Genomic DNA, 19,080 nt, shown 5'->3' on the forward strand with positions numbered 1-19,080 from the left:
TGATATTTTGGAATGGTATCCGTCTTACGCATGGAATATAAGGGGTAAAAAAAAAAACATCCGTCTTACGCTTTTTCGATCAGGCCACGTGTCCTGACGCGAGTTTAAGATTTTGTACCCAACGCCGCTAAAGAAGTTTTCACTTCAAAAACACCTCACGTAATTTATGGACGCCCCCTAACGAGTTTAAAACTTTTATTATTTACCTAATTATGGTACTGTAGACTAAAATATTACTCCTTTTTATGTTATTTTAAGATAAATATTATTTTAAATTCCTAGTTTCCTACATTTTTATTGATAATATTATTTTTTTCGATCAAATTATTTTTAACTTACCGGTATTTCGTCAAAATCAAGTATTTCTTTTTATGTAAAATTCGCTACATTTTTTTTTTTGCAGCTTTATATCGATTTTATTGTCAAATACCTAAATCTATAAGTTACTGAAAAAGAGAATAGTGTCAATGTAAAATAATTAAGTATTTTATTACATTTAATTGTATGTCACATAAAAAAGAAAACATTTTTACACAAATATAACGAAGTTCTATACAAATGTACAAAACGCAAAAACGCAAAAAACACACTTTTGCTGTGACATAAAAATAATTTTAATATTTCTTCGTCTCTTTATGTAATTCCATCCACTCTCGATAGAAGTAACATATCTGTAATAAAAGATAACAATATTAAATTAAAATTATCTATTTATTTATAATAAGAACGAATCGCCAAATGTGTGGCGAGGTTTTGTGTTTCAATGTGTAGAGGAAACGTGTTGAAACACAAAACATCAACGGAACGTAATTTTACAGGAGATTTGAAACACAAAACCTCAACGAACTTTTACCCCACACAAAAAAGAAATAAACACCCTATTCTATTATATCAAAGTCTATATTCCCGCAGCAAACGGCTAAGAAGTATTCAGAGCAGTCTATAGCTGATACATTTTGAAACACAATACATCAACTAACTTTTACCCCAAATTAATGAATACAAATCAAACGCACCTTATGTGAGAATGTTTATAGACTACTAGCTTACCGCCCGCGGCTACGCCCGCTTTCTCTAAAACGATTTGAGATTTAAACTATCTCTCAAGTTGGATCGAACTGCACATGGTGTGCGAATTTTATTATAATCGGTTAAGTGGTTTAGGAGTCCATTGAGGACAAACATTGTGACACGAGATTTATATATATTAAGATAATCGCTAAAAGCTATAACAAGTTGGAACACAAAACATCAACGAAACGAAATTTTACAGCAGACTTGAAATCCATGAATACCCGAGAAAGGAAATAGGCTAAGTAGGATATGTTTAAATAGGATAGGTTTTATCCCGGAAATCCCACGGGAACGGGAACTATGCGGGTTTTTCTTTGACTGTGCGGGCGAAGCTGCGGGTGGAAAGCTAGTTTACCAAAAAACCAAAGCTATTTCAAGTTGAAACACAAAACCTCAACTCATAATATAGTACAAACAAAAAACGCACCTTATTCCATGATATCAAAGTCCATATTTCCACAATAATCGGCTAGGAAGTCAAGAAACAGCGCGAACTTGCCGGTCGACGAGCGCCATTGTGCTGACACGGATTTCATACACGCGGACAGTTGTTCTAGTGTGTTCTGCGAAATATAGATTAATATCTAGTTTTAAGCTTTTGCACAGCTTCTATCGTGGACCTTGAGCACGGAGACCGAATCGAGAAATTCCGTAACGAAAAAACCTCACGCTCCCCACGGGGACGGGCGGAGGTGTGGCTTGAAGGCATAGCATGCAATAGCGCAACCGCCCCAGTCCCCGAGTGACACATGCCGTTTAGAATACGAATCTATACTTCTATACTAATATTATAAAGCTGAAGAGTTTGTTTGTTTGAACGCGCTTATCTCAGGAACTACTGGTCCGATTTGAAAAATTCTTTCGGTGTTAGATAGCCCATTTATCGGAAGGCTATATCATCTCGCTAAGACCAACAGGAGCGGAGCCACGGGGGTGAAACCGCGGAGCGCAGCTAGTGCATTATAAACATAATTGGCAACAGAAAGAAGAAAACATTTTTAATAATACATATATATATATATAAATAAATCGAAAAGTTAAAACTGTACACTGGATATTTTTTTAAAAGAACATTTATAATCGATAATGAAGACAAAAATATAGTTTATAGAATTTTATCTGCTTGTCTGTATGTATGGTCGGGCAAAACTCAAAAAGTACTGCACGGATTTACTTCAAATTTTGCATGAATATTACTAACAGGTCGAGTCAACAGCTTATAGCTATAATATATCATTACGCTAAGACCAATATGAGCGGATAAACGGGGGTAAAACTGCGGGGCATAGCTAGTGGTTAAAAAAGAAAACACTATTATCGATTCCATCTAGTATAGATTCTTTGAATCCCCCAGTTTATGCGTGTTTTTTAACCGACTTCAAAAAAAGGAGGAGGTTATCAATTCGGCCGGTATGTTTTTTTTTATGTATGTACACCGATTAATCCGAGGTTTCTGAACCGATTTACGTGATTATTTTTTTGTTCGATGCGGGATGGTGTCGAATTGGTCCCATAAAAATTTTATTCGGATAGGCCCAGTAGTTTTTACTTTATGAGCATTTTTGTCTGTATTCTATTTTTCTTCCATTAATTAACTTACCTGCGGCCAATCCTGCCGATAAACAGCCAAGCACTGTTCCGTGAGCGACCCTTCACTCAAATACCGGCCGGCCAGCAAGCGGAGCAGTACACGTGCAAGCTGTGCCCAAGCTGCGCCGTGCGGGCCCAGCATGGTGACGTTGCGGGGGCTTAGTATGCGCGAAAAGTGCCCGAGATTCGAGTCATCTGGTAAAATATTTAAAGGAGATGTGTCAAAACATAGAAATAGTAGAGAAAATCAAGTAAAAGTATGATAAAAACACACAAATCGTGGTAGTACACGGGCTAGCTGTGCCCAAGCTGAGCCGTGCGGGCCCAGCATGGTGACGTTGCGTAATATACGCGAGAAGTGCCCGAGATTTGAGTAATCTGGTAAGAGTTTTAAAGACTAGAGTCATCTATGAATGAATGAAAGAAAAATTATTTAATAACATAACAATATTTTATATTAATTAAAAACTTAACAAATGAATTAATAATGTATAAAAGGCCTTATTCTTGGCAGCGATATCTACCAGCCAACCCAGAAAAGACAAAGCCAAATAATTTATCTAACTCTATCTCACCTTAACCGCTTCCCTGATACAGTGGTTGAAGCGTGAGCGTAACACCGAGGGGTCCTGGGTTCGATTCCCGGTGGAGACAAAGAAAAAAAAAATGTCTCGGTCTGACAGGACACAGAAGGCTGATCACCTACTTGTCCCGAAAGAAAATCGATCAGTGAAACAGATATACATATAATGAATCTGCCCCTTACCCCACCCTAGGGGACATGAGACTTCACTTTTTATCTTACCTTTACTCTCATTCCCACTCTTCTCTAGATCTCTCTCTCCATCCCACTCACTCTCTTGCTGCGGCGGTCGGTCGGGACAGCAGTTGTTCCATATAACCTCCAGCATTGATAGCAGTTTGTCCGTCACGTGTTCTGGCTTTTTGCTCACTGAAATAAAAAAAATAATGATCATAAATATATTTATCATTAAAAAATATATGCAATATCTCTGCAAATCTTAATATATATAAATCTCGTGTCACAGTGTTTGTCCTCAATGGACTCCTAAACCACTTAACCGATTATAATAAAATTCGCACACCATGTGCAGTTCGATCCAACTTGAGAGATAGGATAGTTTAAATCTCAAATCGTTTTAGAGAAAGCGGGTGAAGCCGCGGGCGGTAAGCTAGTAGTTAATAAAGTTATTCATAAATATATTTATTATTCACAAATATATGCAATATCTCTGAAAATTGTATAAATAATTAAAATGATATTCATCATTGACAAAAACAACTAGATTCACAATCACAGTAAACAATTGTCCGAAACTAAACTCTGCTTACGCGTGTATAAGGCAGAGTTTTCTAACGAGCGATACAATACACTTTGAACATTACCGCAGCGAAATAAGGTGTTAATTTCAATGAATGTTTTATACAATGCGCTCACGCTCATTCACAATATATTAATATGCAAAATACACTAAAATAATACAAAAAAATTACAAAAAATCTTACCAAAAGAATTAATCTGAAAGCTCATCATCTAGACGCTGGCAGATTGGTTCTTTAAAGGCAGAAATATGGATAAAAATCTCCCAAAAATGAGTAAAAACTCACCAAAATAGCGTAGTCGTAGCAGATTAGCTCCTTAAATGGGAAAAAAATGACAAAAAAAGAGTGTGTGTACTTATCTACACGCGTTAGAAGTTATACTTCCTTGGCGTATGGAAAAAAATACTAGAATATACAACTTGAACATAGTTATCAATTTTCATACCACCTAGAACTAACTTCATGCTGTTAAATTTATGTGTCGGTGTGCGCGCGCATCGTAACAATTCACTCTCATCATTTTTCTCCATCGCGCCAAAATAAGTATAACTTCAAAAATCTCACCAAAAACAACAACAAAATCCACGCTAAGTTGTAGTATAGCCCTGACAGCGGGCGGCCTGCAGTACGGGTTGTTGTTTGTGACTCGCGCACACTGTGACAACACGGGAGTGTAGTCCGGGAGCACATCGTCTAAAAGTTGGCAAATTTGCTCCTAAAATACGAAATAAGGTGGAAATTTTACAAAAAGACAAAAAATTACGAGAATGGGGCTAAAGTAACGCAAAAAATTACAAAAAATTAAGATAAGAGACAAAAAATGTCAGAATACGACGAAATATGTGGAAAAATATAGTTTTAAACGATTTTGAAACAGTCTGGAATATATTCGTCTAAGATCAAATCAAATTTATTTTTTATTATTTTTTTTTAGATAAGCTATTGGAATACTTTTTTTTTATAAAGCATAGATGAAAATTAAAAAAAAAGACATAGATATAACTTTAAATCAGTCGTAACAACAAAAAAACAAACCTTCAAAGTTATGATAGTAAACGCGGGACTATCGAATTCGGTGAACTCATCCGGTGGCGGTTTATCCGTTACGGGCGTTTGGAAGTTCTCACCGAGCGCTAAAAGCGTATTTAGCTCTTCGTTTATATCTTTACATAATATAGCTGAAAAATAAATAATGTTTTTATTATGATGAAGTTAAATAAGCGACACAAATTTAACTTGAGCTTAAGTATTTTGTTAGTCAAACTCAACTTTAATTACTCAAACTCAAATTTTGAGTAAAATAAATGATTTCCATTCAACTTAAAACTATATTTTTTAATACAAAATGTAACAAAGCTGTTTTATATTTACGTTATAAATTCAAACTATTTATTTTTAAAGCAACACAATCTCAAACTCAACTTTTGAGTCAAATAATTTAAACTTCAACTTCTATTTTAAGAACTCAACTTTTACCTAAAGATACATATTTATCACTCAAAATTAAAACTTATAAGTACTTTAAAGTTGAAAAAATTTACTCAAATTAAAGTTAAATCTACTCAAACTCAAACTCAAAATATCCCAACTCAAACTCAAACTCAAAACCTACCCGTGCTATTCCAATGTTCATTCGTCCACTTAACCAATCTCTCCGTACACGCCTTAACAGCTAGCGCTTGCAACACGGACGTGGTCACGGTCGTGGTCGTAGTCGTAGTCGTGGTCATGGTCGTGGTCGTGGTCGTGGGCAGTAAAGCGGTTAGCGCTGAATTCACACGGTCACGGATAGTGGACGTGTGATTTAGTGGTAGTGACCGTAAGTGCGTTAGTTGGTCTGTGTATAGCTGTTGTAAGTTGGTAAGTAGGACCGTCTGGAAACAAAATAATAAATATATTTTAAAATTGTGTGCGTGTACTAGTGTACACACGTAAGAAGTGAAACTTCTTTATGACCCTTATTTTTCAAAAAATAATTTACTATATAATACGTGAATCACGCGTGGTAGAGATAAGAAAAAGATGGCGCGTATCGGAAAAATGTCAGGCGTAACGAAAAAATGTTACACCAATTTTTTTTCCAACGCCGATAAAAAAGTTTCACTTCAAAAATAGATTTTTACTTTTTGCCCTAAAAAAGCTTACTACTCCTTCCCAAACTACAATCTAACTAATCTCCTTAATTTTTCTTGCCCTAGACATAAAATTAATAATAATAAATAAATCTTTATTTGCCAAAAACAATAACTTTACAATAATATGTACGCTGACTCCTAAACTAGAGGAACTCTGTGTCTTAGGAGACAGTGTTCCTCCTTATAAATACAAAAATTAAAAAAATAAAATAAAATGTTTATATATATAGACAGGATAACTACTACAATCTAACTACTTACCCTATCCTCTTTAACTCCCTGCACACTCCGCCATGCCATTTCCCGACACCTCCTTCTCGCATTAACTAGTGATGTGCCCAACTCTTTTATCGAACTCGATGTAACTCGTTCGACGACTAATTCGAGTACACGTCGAGTCGACGATGGTTGGGATTTGAGGAACTCCATTTCTAGTCGTGACTGCAATATAATAATTTTGGGTATATTAATGTAGTAGTTTGTAAAATTTTAAACGGTAGATATGTACAATTCATATAAAAAATTTATAAAAATATAATTAGTAATTATTTCGAATCCAATAAAAAATATATTTAGTAAAATAATGACCAGTTTCAGAACTTCTGGATAAGCTAATTTATTAGTTCAGTTAAAATCACAAACAATGTATGAAAGTTTTTGTCAAAAAGTGAAAAATAAGATATCAAATATATTATCACCATGTGCCAGACCACCAGACCTCAAGAATTATTTATTCTTTGTAAAAAAAAAAAATCATTTTTTTTAAAACGTATCAAATACTTATCAATAAAATGAACATAAGTATCTCACCTGTATTTCCTTCTCCTTATTCCTCATTCGATCCTCACTATTCAAACTAAGATTAACAGGCGTTATATGCCTAAAACTGCCAACATCCTTTTCTCCCATCACTTTACAAGACAAAAGCACGTTAATATCCCTCAAAAACGGGCACAACTCGAACAAAACCACTTCATCGATAATATCCATCGAATCGAACGGCACATCACTATTCGTTCGGTAATCTAAGTCGATTCTATCGTGGACTAACTCGCGAGGAAAGTGCGGTAAATCGAATAACCAGCCGAGAATCGATTTTAGGAAGATATTCGTTATTTTTTTGAGGTCTTTTAACTTATTTTCATATATGAAGAAGATTATTTTTAATAACTGTCGATAGTAATTGATGCGTAGTGATGTGTAGTCTAACATCGATAGATAGTGTACTATCCAAGGTAGGGTTATACATAGTCTGTTATTTTCGTATGCTGATTTTAATAACCCTATAATGTCGATGTTTGGTTGACTCTGAAAAATATAAAAATAATATTAAATACTTGAGATACAAGAGAGGTTATAGGTTCATATAGATCTAAACATATACAGGGTGTCCCACTATTGGTATACTAAGCGCGAAGGGGCTTGTAATTTTGCATACACTGCAGATCACGTAAAACATACTTAAACAACAAAATTACTCAATAAATTTTTGCTAAATTTTTCTTTAAAAATCCATAGTTTCTTCTCTAGCTTCGCGCAGCCGGCATATTATAACGCTTCGCTAGTGTGAGCATTTTGTCTATGAAAACATAATCTTAAACGATAGCTCACGTGCGGGTGGCAAAGGGTTGCTTGTTATGGGTGTACACATAGAGTTTTAAGAATTCATCTATTTGAAAAAAAAGTGCGTCTGGAATTATAAAAGTATTTTTTACGTACTCAGCGTATGCAAAACTATAACCTCCTTTGAGCTTAGTAGCATTGAGCTTTTACTTTTACACAAATATATTTTTAACTGAATATTTCATACATTTTTCTCAATTTTCCGTATTTTAAAATAAAAAATATACTCACATAATTCCTCAAAGCGACATTATTTTCCAGTACTTTTTCCTTCGGCACATTATATAAATCTTTCTGTCCTATATTCCCTGTTTTTATAGCTATATCACTTGTTTGTGTGTATGGTAGTGACGTTAGGTACCCTAGGAACTTGGATAGGGTACCCAACTTTTTGGAAAGTTGGAGAAATTCCCGGGATATGTCTGAACCGTTTGCTGTAAAAAATTGTGAAATTAGTGGATTTTTATATGTTTTTTTATTTATTTAAGTAAGCAAAATTTAATCCATACTTAATATTAAAAATGCGAAAGTAACTCTGTCTGTCTGTCTGTTACTCAATCACGCCTTAACTTCTGAACCAATTTGCATGAAATTTGGTATAGAGATATTTTGATACCCGAGAAAGGACATGGGATAGATTTTATCCCGGAAATCCCACGGGAACGGGAACTATGCGGGTTTTTCTTTGAGTGCGCGGGCGATGCCGCGGTTGGAAAGCTAGTAATGTATATGTGTTCTTGGATAAAAGTACTAGTAATTATATAGTAATAATAAGCTCAAACTCAAATATTTATTTATTCAATTAGACTTCTTCTAGAAGCACTTTTGAATCGTCATTACATATTTGTAACATTTACCACCGATTCGGAAAGCAGTATCTATGGAGAAGAACCGGCAAGAAACTCCATAGTTGCTCTTTTAAATCATGTAAGTTAATTTTGCAGGAAAAAATAATATTTACTACTAGCTTTCCGCCCGCGGCTTCGCCCGCGTTTTCAAAGAAAAACTCGCATAGTTTCCGTACCCGTGGGATTTCCGGGATAAAACCTATCCTATGTGTTAATCCAAGTTGCCCTCTATATGTGTGCTAAATTTTATTGTAATCGGTTCAGTAGTATTTGCGTGAAAGACTAACAAACACACTCACATCCTCACGAACTTTCTCATTTATAATATTAGTAGGATAGTGTCAAGACAATTTTGTCATTACAAACCAAACTTTATTATTATGTGACAATATTATACATTTTAATAAATTCAAAAATATTGAAAATTATGTCCGTCGCTCTGTTTGTCCAAATCTTAAGAATTGCTTAAACAATTATAATAGGATTTTAAATTTACCTAGTTTTAAACTATCTTAACATTATTAAAATAAATGAAATATTTACTTACAAGTTTCACTGCAAAGCGGTTTAGAGTCAAGCGAAATTATTTCGGAAGCAATGGCGTCTTTTAAATGCACTCTGAAGCTCTCGTTGTCCGCGTGTATTATGAATTCTCTGAAAATAAATTATAATTATAAGTGTAAGTGTTGGTGTAAGTGTAAGTGTAGATGTAAGTGTAAGTGTAGATGTAAGTGTTAGTAGTGCTAAATTTTAAAATTATGTAAAAAACGAATTAGTTCAGAGAGCCTATTACAGCAATAAGGAATATATGGAAGATAAACACCCATGGAGGGTTGTCGCGTAAAAACCACAGGACAGTTCTTTGGCATATTATGATAATATATAGTTACTTACATATTTTTTTGTAAAATTAAATTGTAATACTGAAATTATTTAAAAGAGCAACTATGGAATTTCTTGCCGATTCTTCTCCATAGATACTGCTTTCCGAAACTGTGGTAAATGTTAAAAATATGTAGTGACGTTTTAAAAGTGCTTCTCGAAGAAGTCTAATTGAATAAATGAATGTTTGAGTTTGAGTTTTGAGTTTAAGTGTAAGTATAAATGTTATTGTTGTGTGTTGAAAATAAATACTTTCGTTCTTTCTATAAGTGCAAGTGTAAATACAATAATTATTTGTGTAAAGGTACACTTTCGTGTACACATAAAAAATGTTAATTTAAGGATAATAATTAATAAGGTAAGTGTAAGTGTCACAGTAAGTGTCAGTGTCAAAGTGTAAGTTTAAGTTGTTTTTTTGTAAAATTAAAATTTCTTATGCATCTAGTAGGTATGTACTTTCTTGTGTTTTATTATACAATCTATACTAATATTATAAAGCTGAATAGTTTGTTTGTTTGTTTGAACGCGCTAATCTCAGAAACTACTGGTCCGATTAGAAAAATTCTTTCGCTGTTAGATAGCCCATTTATCGAGAAAGGTTATAGGCTATGTATCATCACGCTAAGACCAACAGGAGCGGAGCAATGCGGGTAAAACCGCGGGGAACAGCTAGTATAATATAATTTATAAATAGCATATAGAAATAGAAATAGATATTATAGTGCATTTTATGCTTATGTCACGGTCAAATCTTTTCTATATTTTAAGACATTTTTCCAAAACTAACAACCATTTTAAAGGATTTTCATTTATTATTATGTATTTAATTCATGTTAGAGCCGATTTTTCAATACTTGGTCAAAATTTATCCGTCCAATAAAGTTTACACGAACATATTAAAATGTCACCTGTAAACTGTCAAATACGGACAATTACAATACATTTTTGAAATGGTAGTTTAATATGTTATTCGATGACTTTAACCAAGGATTGAAAAATCAGCCCTTAATGGTATTAAATTAAAAAATGTACTTACTTATAAAACATCTCTTTATCGGTGAAATGCGGTAACCGATGCGACTCGGGTGCCGCGGGACAAGTTAGACGGCGTTGTAACTTGTGTAGTTTCGATTCCTGAAATATTTTATATTTATAAAATTATAAAATATGCACATATATTTTTATCTGTTTGAAATAGTTGAGTAATAATTTTAAATATAGTTAAAAAAAGAGCGTATGTGCCGAGCACAAGTTTCAGAAGTGAAACTTCTTAAACAAGATTCAAACGACCAAAATCGTCTCCTTACTCCATAGAGTAAGGAGACGATTTTGATATCGTGACGGTATTACGCGACGTTGAAATTTTACTCTCAACGCGCCTAAAGAAATTTCACTTCAATATTCGGCACCCAGGGATCATGAAGAGCTTCAGGGCTTTCTATTGAAGAATAAATTTTTCTAATCAGTCGAGTAGTTCCCTAGATATATGTGCTAAAACAAACAAACTCGCCAACCACGCGCACCTAACTACACTGTGCACCCGTTCGTTGCCTGTTGTGTGTATTATTCTATAAATGATGTTAAATGCACTCTTATGTCAGGAACTACTGCACCGATTTGAAAAATTGTTTCACCAATAGAAAGCCCAGCCCCTCTAGCCAAGTGGCTTTCTGTTAGCGTGTTAGTTTATCTACAGCTTACGTCAATCTCATACATTCGTAGTCTATTCTATTGAACGCTACGCTAACAGAAAGCCACTTGGCTAGGGGGGCTGAAGCCAAATATTTTTAACCGACTTCAAAAAAAGGAGGAGGTAATCAATTCGGCCGGTATGTTTTTTTTATATATGTACACCGATTACTCCGAGGTTTCTGAACCGATTTACGTGATTATTTTTTTGTTCGATGCGGGATGGTGTCGAATTGGTCCCATAAAAATTTTATTCGGATTGGCCCAGTAGTTTTTATTTTATGAGCATTTTTGTCTGTATTTGTAAATGTTGCAAGTGCAAGTTTGAAGTCGGTCGGTCGCAGTTATGTATTATATTATCTAGTATAATAATTTCCGACCGCGGCTTCGCCCGCGTTTGCAAAGGAAAACCCGCATAGTTCCCGTTCCCGTGGGATTTCCGGGATAAAAACTATCCTATGTGTTAATCCAAGTTACCCTCTATATGTGTGCTAAATTTCATTGTAATCGGTTCAGTAGTTTTTACGTGAAAGAGTTACAAACATCCATACATCCTTACAAACTTTCGCCTTTATAATATATAAATAAATAAATATTAGATTATCACCTGTACCGCTGGCGGGTCACACTCAACTAGCACACGTGTGCACAGTGCAGCAAGATGGGCGTGGTTGGCTGCACTATGTCCGCTTGCTAATAATGACTTTATACGTGGACGAAGTGTGGACGTTGAACTACCTGTGGATTGGCTGTCTTGGTACCACCTGAAATTGAAATAGATCATATTGAACTAGCGGTCCAACTCGGCTTCACCCGTGGTACATGTTTACGTTTACTCTCCATAAGAACCATCCTCGTACTTCAAGGTATATTATAAAAAAGAATTAACGAAATCGGTTCAGCCGTTCACAAGTTATGCGCTTACCAACGCATTTTGCGATTCATTTTTATAATATAGATTTAATTAATTTGGCACCAATGCGAAAATGCAGTACAGACAAACAGAAAATTAGCAGCTACAATACAAATGATGCCAAAAGACTGACTTATAGTTGTAACTATAAAATAAACAATTAAAAAAGAACTATTATAAGATAAAAATTATGTTACAAACAAAAAACACTCACCGCAATATCTCATAAAACATATCCCTCTGTTTCTTAAAATTCTGAAAGCTCAGCAACGACGGAAAATTATCAGCATTATCCGTCTCCAAGTTAAAACATACAATGCCGTTCGAACATCGATCCTCTTGTATCGGTCTCCTTTCACTATCAGCTTCACACTTCAAACCATACGAATTTAATAAAAATTTGGCTAAATCCGGGAAAAAACCCCGCACTTTTTTATTTTCACCCAACGTCTTCAAGGCGTTTTTATCTAAAATCACTTCTAACACTAACCGTAGATTCCAAAGCGATTTTACTGAAAAATATGTGCTATTGTGTATACTTTTTAGTATACACTTCTCTATATTGTCGTTCATTTGAGATTCGTTCAGTTTATAATCATTTTCCTCTTGTTTCATTAATAGAATTGATATAAGAAAGTATATCTCCGTATTCACACTTAGAATCAGATTGTTCTTAAATAAAACGTCATATATATCGATTAATAAGTCAATTTGTTCCTTATAAACTACTTTGGCAATATCTGCCTCTTCATAACTACATTTACTAGGTTTTTTCTCTAGCGTGTCCCGTTGCGTAATTTTGATCGTCGGCGTCACTTTCGGCGCCACGTTAGTATTTAAAATGTTGAATTTTTCCATCAACTTGTGTCTCTCTTGTCGTAATATATTACGCTCTGCGTCAAAGTTTTTAGACGTTTCCTTTGGCTGTAACTTCGGTTTGAAAGCTATGTTATCTTCCAACGCTAACGGAGGCTGTTGGAAAGCTTCGCTAAAACTGTTTAACGAAACGCTCTTCTGTCCAACGCTTTTGTCAATATTTGTGGGATTTATCCTCCTTCTTTCTGAGCGTAGAGAGCTAGCCTTCCTTGCCCCAATCTCTGGGAACATCTCCGAGTTACTCAAGTCCAAATCAACTTTAACGTCTTCGTTTGAAGTGTTCTTTTGGCTTGACCGTTTCTTTTTGGAACTTTTCGTTGCGGAAACCAAATAGTCTCCGAAACTTATGCTTTTATCTTGCGACCGGGAATGCCGGGAGAGACGAGGCGTATCGCATCTTTCGCTGAAGCTTTTAGACGTAGGAGTTACAGGGCTGGTAACGAAACTAGTGTCCGGTTTAAATCCATTCTTCATTGGCGTACTAGATAGTACTATTCTTTCAACTCCTATACTCAATCTGGATTCATCTGACGACTGGTTGGATAGTAGAGATTGATTGTTTGTATTTTCATCTGTGAACAATTTTGTTTTGACACGTCTTTTTGGCTTTTTCTTATCACGATTTGGCGATTCGTCCGTTTTACGGTCAGTTTTGACCGTGAGATTGTCACTTGATCTGTCATTTTCGCAAGTAGGATCGCTGATGGAGCGATGATGCTTTCGTTGACTCAACGATTTGTCTGGTGTCTGATTGAGTATTTGTAAGCCACTGTTGTTCGTTTGTAAAATTCTGAAAGTAAATATTTTTGATTTATTATCCATACATTTATTATATACTAGGTATATACTATACTAAGTATATACTATATATGTATGCTTAATCTTTACATTGCGTGCATGGGAGACATAATATGCTTAGACCAGTGCTAACATTCATTAATTAAAATTGTAAGCATGAAAGAAACTACACTCACCGGCACGGAATCTTGGCCACTTACAAATTTGCCGATAAAAAAAGTTTGAAGTGTTTTTCACGATTTTTTTGTATGCAGATATGTTAACATATTATTTGTTTAATTTTATGGTAAGAAATCATTGAGTTTGAGAATAATCTTTTACCACTTTTTAAGAGTTACTCGAAATTTGTGATTTGTGCGGTTAAGCCGAAGTTACGAATTGTTCGTTTTAAACTTTTTTCGATATCTTTTATGCCGTTTTAAGATATTGTTATTGTTGTACTGTAGTCAATGATCATAACAAACAATAAAAAATGCCATTAACATCTGAACAACCTACTCACGCCATCACAATGTTAGACCAATGACTGCCGCAACGTAAAGTACCTAATGTACAGTACGTACCTCGTTCAGCGATGCACTATGCATGGAGAAGATACCAGTAGACTGGCAGCCACATGTGCAGACCAGGAAATGAAGGTGTGAGGTGCACATCAGCTCGAGAAGACCCGTTTATTGTTCGAGAGATACTCAGAAATGGCTTTCTGACAGTTTTTAGGATACGCCACCGGCTCTAAAACACCAGGATAATAAATGTGAGTGAGCAATCGGTGAGAAGACTAATGAAAGAAGTTAATTTGAAGGTTTTCAGACCAGCACGCCGTCCAGAACTCCTCAGACATCACAGAGAAGCACGTCTTCGTTTTGCACGAGAACATGAAAACTGGACCCACAGCCAGTGCGCTCGTGAGGTGTTCACAGATGGCTGCTAAGGCACTTTACGAGCTTCTGATAGCCAACAGTCAGTATAGAGGAGACGAGAAGAGAGGTTTTCACACATCACCACACTCAAAATGCGATTTTTCATGGAGGGTCAGTAATGGTATGGGGCGGTATAAGTTCCGATGCTCGCACGGAGTTATTTATCGTAGATAATGGCTTAAATTTGATCAGGTACATCGAGGAAATTCTCCAGGAACATTTTCAGCCCTATTACAGGTTTATCAGTGAAGAAAATTTGCTACTTATACACTATAACGCAGGTCCGCGTGTCGTACGATACGTATAAGAGTACCTTCAAGAGGTTATTATTGAAAAATTGGAGTGGCTAGCTCGTAGCCCGGATCTTAATCCAATAGAACACATCTGGGACATGCTTAAAAGAAACATAAAGTTCGATTCCAACCCAGCACTAATGTTAGATGAGCTTAGAAATACAGCTGGGGCCGTTAGGTACACTATAGCTCAAGTGGTCTCCAAAAATGTCTTCTAGAGTATGCCAGACTGGATGCAAACAGTGTTTAAGGCAAGAGAAGGAAACACCCTTTATTAAAAGGTTCAATTTTTTTATGGAAACGTTCTTTCTAATTTTTTTGCATTTTTTAAGAAATCATTTAAATTTCACAGGATATGCGTAAATTCTTGTTTAATTCATATCTACTCGGTAGTACTTCTTATTAACTTCCAATTATTACTAAAAGTTAGTAAAAACATTAAAGTAACTAGTTTTGATTAAATTTTTATTGAATTTTGTAGTAGAAAAGAAATAGTGTTATTTTACGCAAAAATTTGCAGTGGCCAAGATTCCCTGCCGGTGAGTGTATAACATAGATTTTTTTAAATAATTTTAAACATACAAGTAGAAACAATACAGGTTCTTTAATACTTATTGTAATATTGTTTACTAGCTGCTCCGCGCGGTTTCACCCTCATGGCTCCACTCCTGTTGATCGTAGCGTGATGATATATAGCCTATAACCTTCCTCGATAAATGGGCTATCTAACACCGAAAGAATTTTTCAAATCGGACCAGTAGTTCCCGAGATTAGCGCGTTCAAACAAACAAACAAACTCTTCAGCTTTATAATATTAGTATAGATTAAAACCTATGCTACTTAAACTTTATACACTTGGTAACTTGATTTTCTTTAAACAAAGTTGAAAACTGTGTCAAGTTTAAACATTAAATATAACACTCACGCATCAGTTTGAATCCGTAAAAAAGACAGGAAATAAGCCACAAATTCGTTCCTATTACAGCAATATAATATACAGTCTTCCGGCGCGCCCTGAAATTAAATAATTGCATCTTAAATATGGATATCCAGAACACGACAATAACAAACAGATATAAGGTTATATACCTCAATAGACTCGTCATTTAACCACTTAATTAATAGATCACAATTTAATTGTCCCGAAAGTACACTTTCTATTATCGTATCAGACATTTTTTTTATCAAAAAGTATTATTTTCGATCGATTTACGAGACTGCGCGCTAAATTGTTGGCCATGTCAATTGACAAATGTCAAATTTAAAAAAATCTATTGACATTTGACATTTGATTCAGCACTGGTTTCTAAACGACATTTACATGGAATATTGCCAGTACTAAAAACTAAGGAATTCTAAGTACCTATTGAATTCCTTAGATATTCCACTATTCTTTACCTAGCCACATGTAGTGTAGTTGATGCGAAACAAAATTCAAATCACTCCCAAATAGTGTAGGTTTGTGTTAGTGATTTTTTTTTCATTATTCCAACGACTCTATTATTTTTTTTTTTTATTTATTACCCCTACATTTCTGTGTATATTCTACGTTACTTGACTGAGAAAGACTCGTGGTCAAAATTCAAATTTTATGTACGTTTCGCTGCGATTGGAAGCATCCGCTCTCTACTTCTCTAGTCAACTATCCGGTCTACATTACACAAAAATCATAAAAATGCTCAATAGCTATAAAAATGAAAGAGAAACAAACAAACAAAATTCATAATGTTGGTAAGGATTGTTTAGATTCTATAATATTCATAAATACATCAAATGTTTTCATAATATTTTTTTTTTTAATATTAAAACATAGAATTGGAATCTGACTATATAAACAACGTATTCTTTAGAAATAGGTACATACTTAAACCAGTAACGAATATCTGAGGAAATTATGAGTTAAAAATGTCTTTATCATCCAGGCTTTCCATTTCAGCTTTAGAAAATAGTTTTGCCATTTCCAATTTAATCAGGATTTGTTTTTTTGCTGGTAATTTCCTTAAAGTCTCGGCGTAACTTAAAAATAGATAATGAATGTCATCTATCGGTTCCACGGTATTAACTTGTTGAATGTTTAAACTTGGTGACTTTTTTGGTGAAACAGCATCGCATTCCGTACCATTGTTACTTTCGCAATCGTCAAATATATTTTTTTCATTTTCTTCCTCTTTAGAACTTTCTTCCTCATATATATAATCTTCAACATTGAGAGAGCTGTCTTCCACATTACGTAGGCCTTTTAAATGAGGATCCATGAATTCTAAATAACTTGCCCACCGCCAATTCCTATATTGATCGTAAGTGGAATTACAATATCTTGAGCTTCTTGATTTCTTATACTTGACGTAGCATTCTTTGAGGCCTTTCCATCGTTTTTTCACTAAACTTTCTGTAATCAATAAAGTTAACGAATTAATAATATTATCAAGTAGTTTTATAAGATTTCCATCAACTCAAAGATTTTACAGATGAATTTTTATAAAAATATATGGCAACACTACAATAAGCGATAGTCAGCTCACAGCTGTCATAAAAAAGAGATAAAATAGCACAGGTACCATTTTCGTGTAGCTCAGAAGCGATATCACTCCATGCAGTGTACTTTTCCATGTTATTTTTATTGCCGCCTCCTTCATGATTAGCGTCGTATAGAACGGGCCGTTTTTTAACCGCTTCTATTAGTGATACTGTAAATAATTCAGCTTCCGACATTATAGCGTGATTGTTTGACATTTTGACGTTTACTGACTGTGCTTGGGACATCGAAGTGATATCGATTCTCCAGCCACAGATAATAATTCAAATACCTACAATAAGAAAGAAGCAAGAGAGTAATTAAAAAATATTTTTTTACTTCAAATTTACGACGTTTTAACTTTTAAGTAAAATTTTCAGTTAAAATAAAATATTATGGTACAGTTTATATTATATACAAGCTAGTATACTAATCAAGTTACTAAAGGTACCTATATTTGCTTAATTTAGATCGAAACATTGATAAGGTGAAAGGATAGTCATTAATATTTTTGTTAAAAAATATTATTATATTTATCTTATTCTTAGTACTACATTATGCACGAGGAAATGACATTGTGCCTTGTTTCAAACACTTCACAAAGCAATATCCAGCATTTTATTAACTTCGGAACAACTAGATGTTTCAAGATTCTAGTTCATTCATCATCAGAGAAATGTGTTTCCATCTTCAATGGTATACTATAATCTCTTTCCTGTATTTGTTCCCATTCGGCTTTTAAAAACAATTTCGCCAATTCAAATTTTAAAGAAATCTTCACTCTCGGTGATAATTTTCTTAATGTTTTGGCATAACTTAAAAACAGGTATTTTATATCATCTGATTCAGTTATAGGTATGTCAATAACTGGTTCATATGGTACTTCATTTGTAATATTACAATTTGAGTCGTCACTGTCTTCTTCTTCATTTATATGCTGGAAATGGGTTTCTAAAAACTCGAGTTGTGGCCCGAAATCATATTCTTTGTATTGGTTAAAGTATGTGGATTCTCGTATGGAATCATTTGCCTTTCTGTATTTTAAGTAACTGCTCCTCAGACCGTTCCAACGTCGTTTTAATTTACCAACTGTTAAATATAAAATAAATAGATAATTAATCGATAAGGTTATTGAGCTTGTACAGTGCTAATAATTGCTAGGCAATTGCTAGGTAACAAAATTAAGTGTGGCACAATATAACACAAAAAACTGTTTAATTAAATATAAACATTATTAATCGGTGCATTACATATATTTACGTACTTTTTTGTTTCTTTTCATTCAGTTCATCAGCAATTTCATTCCAACATTTATTTATCACTTTCTTATTTTTGTGCATACAGTGGGTAGGGTCGTAGATACAAGGTCTACTTTTAACTGAAATTATTAATTTATTAAGTGTTTTATCAGACGACATTTTGAATACACATTATTGTAATACAACTAAATCATCCACAAAGTGTGACAAAGATTTAGTAAACAAATAAAAGTGTTATTGTTTACAGTTTGTGCACTGAGGTGACAATGATTATTATGACATTACTTAGATTATTGCCAGTCTTAAATTTTATGTATTTAC

The 19,080-nt window shown here is 34.3% G+C and overlaps 3 protein-coding genes across 4 annotated transcripts; all 3 read right to left on the reverse strand.

Annotated features, from left to right (window-relative positions):
- Positions 1-394: 394 nt before the first annotated feature.
- On the reverse strand, positions 395-16,230 carry LOC123704243 (codanin-1). 2 transcript variants are annotated; one of them, XM_045652545.1, is made up of 17 exons: positions 16,075-16,230; positions 15,911-15,999; positions 12,313-13,764; positions 11,793-11,949; positions 10,533-10,630; positions 9,162-9,268; positions 7,998-8,200; positions 6,954-7,451; positions 6,405-6,584; positions 5,621-5,882; positions 5,044-5,186; positions 4,573-4,723; positions 3,470-3,616; positions 2,675-2,859; positions 1,502-1,637; positions 1,098-1,100; positions 395-671 (listed from the first exon to the last, which is right to left on the reverse strand). In XM_045652545.1, the coding sequence occupies exons 1-15, from the start codon at positions 16,159-16,161 to the stop codon at positions 1,503-1,505; spliced, it is 3,894 nt and encodes a 1,297-aa protein (XP_045508501.1). In that variant the 5' UTR covers positions 16,162-16,230; the 3' UTR covers positions 395-671; positions 1,098-1,100; position 1,502. The 2 variants fall into 2 exon arrangements, with proteins under 2 accessions (XP_045508501.1, XP_045508500.1); XM_045652544.1 differs by lacking the exon at positions 1,098-1,100 and having other exon boundaries at positions 1,500-1,637.
- A 542-nt stretch (positions 16,231-16,772) lies between these two features.
- Positions 16,773-17,784, reverse strand: LOC123704403. The gene is made up of 2 exons (XM_045652765.1): positions 17,544-17,784; positions 16,773-17,374 (listed from the first exon to the last, which is right to left on the reverse strand). Exons 1-2 carry the CDS (start codon positions 17,746-17,748, stop codon positions 16,878-16,880), a joined length of 702 nt encoding a protein of 233 aa, XP_045508721.1. The 5' UTR covers positions 17,749-17,784; the 3' UTR covers positions 16,773-16,877.
- Positions 17,785-18,022: 238 nt separating this feature from the next.
- Positions 18,023-18,977, reverse strand: LOC123704393. Its single transcript, XM_045652753.1, has 2 exons — positions 18,765-18,977; positions 18,023-18,589 (listed from the first exon to the last, which is right to left on the reverse strand). Exons 1-2 carry the CDS (start codon positions 18,916-18,918, stop codon positions 18,159-18,161), a joined length of 585 nt encoding a protein of 194 aa, XP_045508709.1. The 5' UTR covers positions 18,919-18,977; the 3' UTR covers positions 18,023-18,158.
- Between the last annotated feature and the right edge of the window lie 103 nt (positions 18,978-19,080).

Source organism: Colias croceus, chromosome 29 (assembly GCF_905220415.1).
Source record: "Colias croceus chromosome 29, ilColCroc2.1".
NCBI classification, from domain to species: domain Eukaryota; kingdom Metazoa; phylum Arthropoda; class Insecta; order Lepidoptera; family Pieridae; genus Colias; species Colias croceus.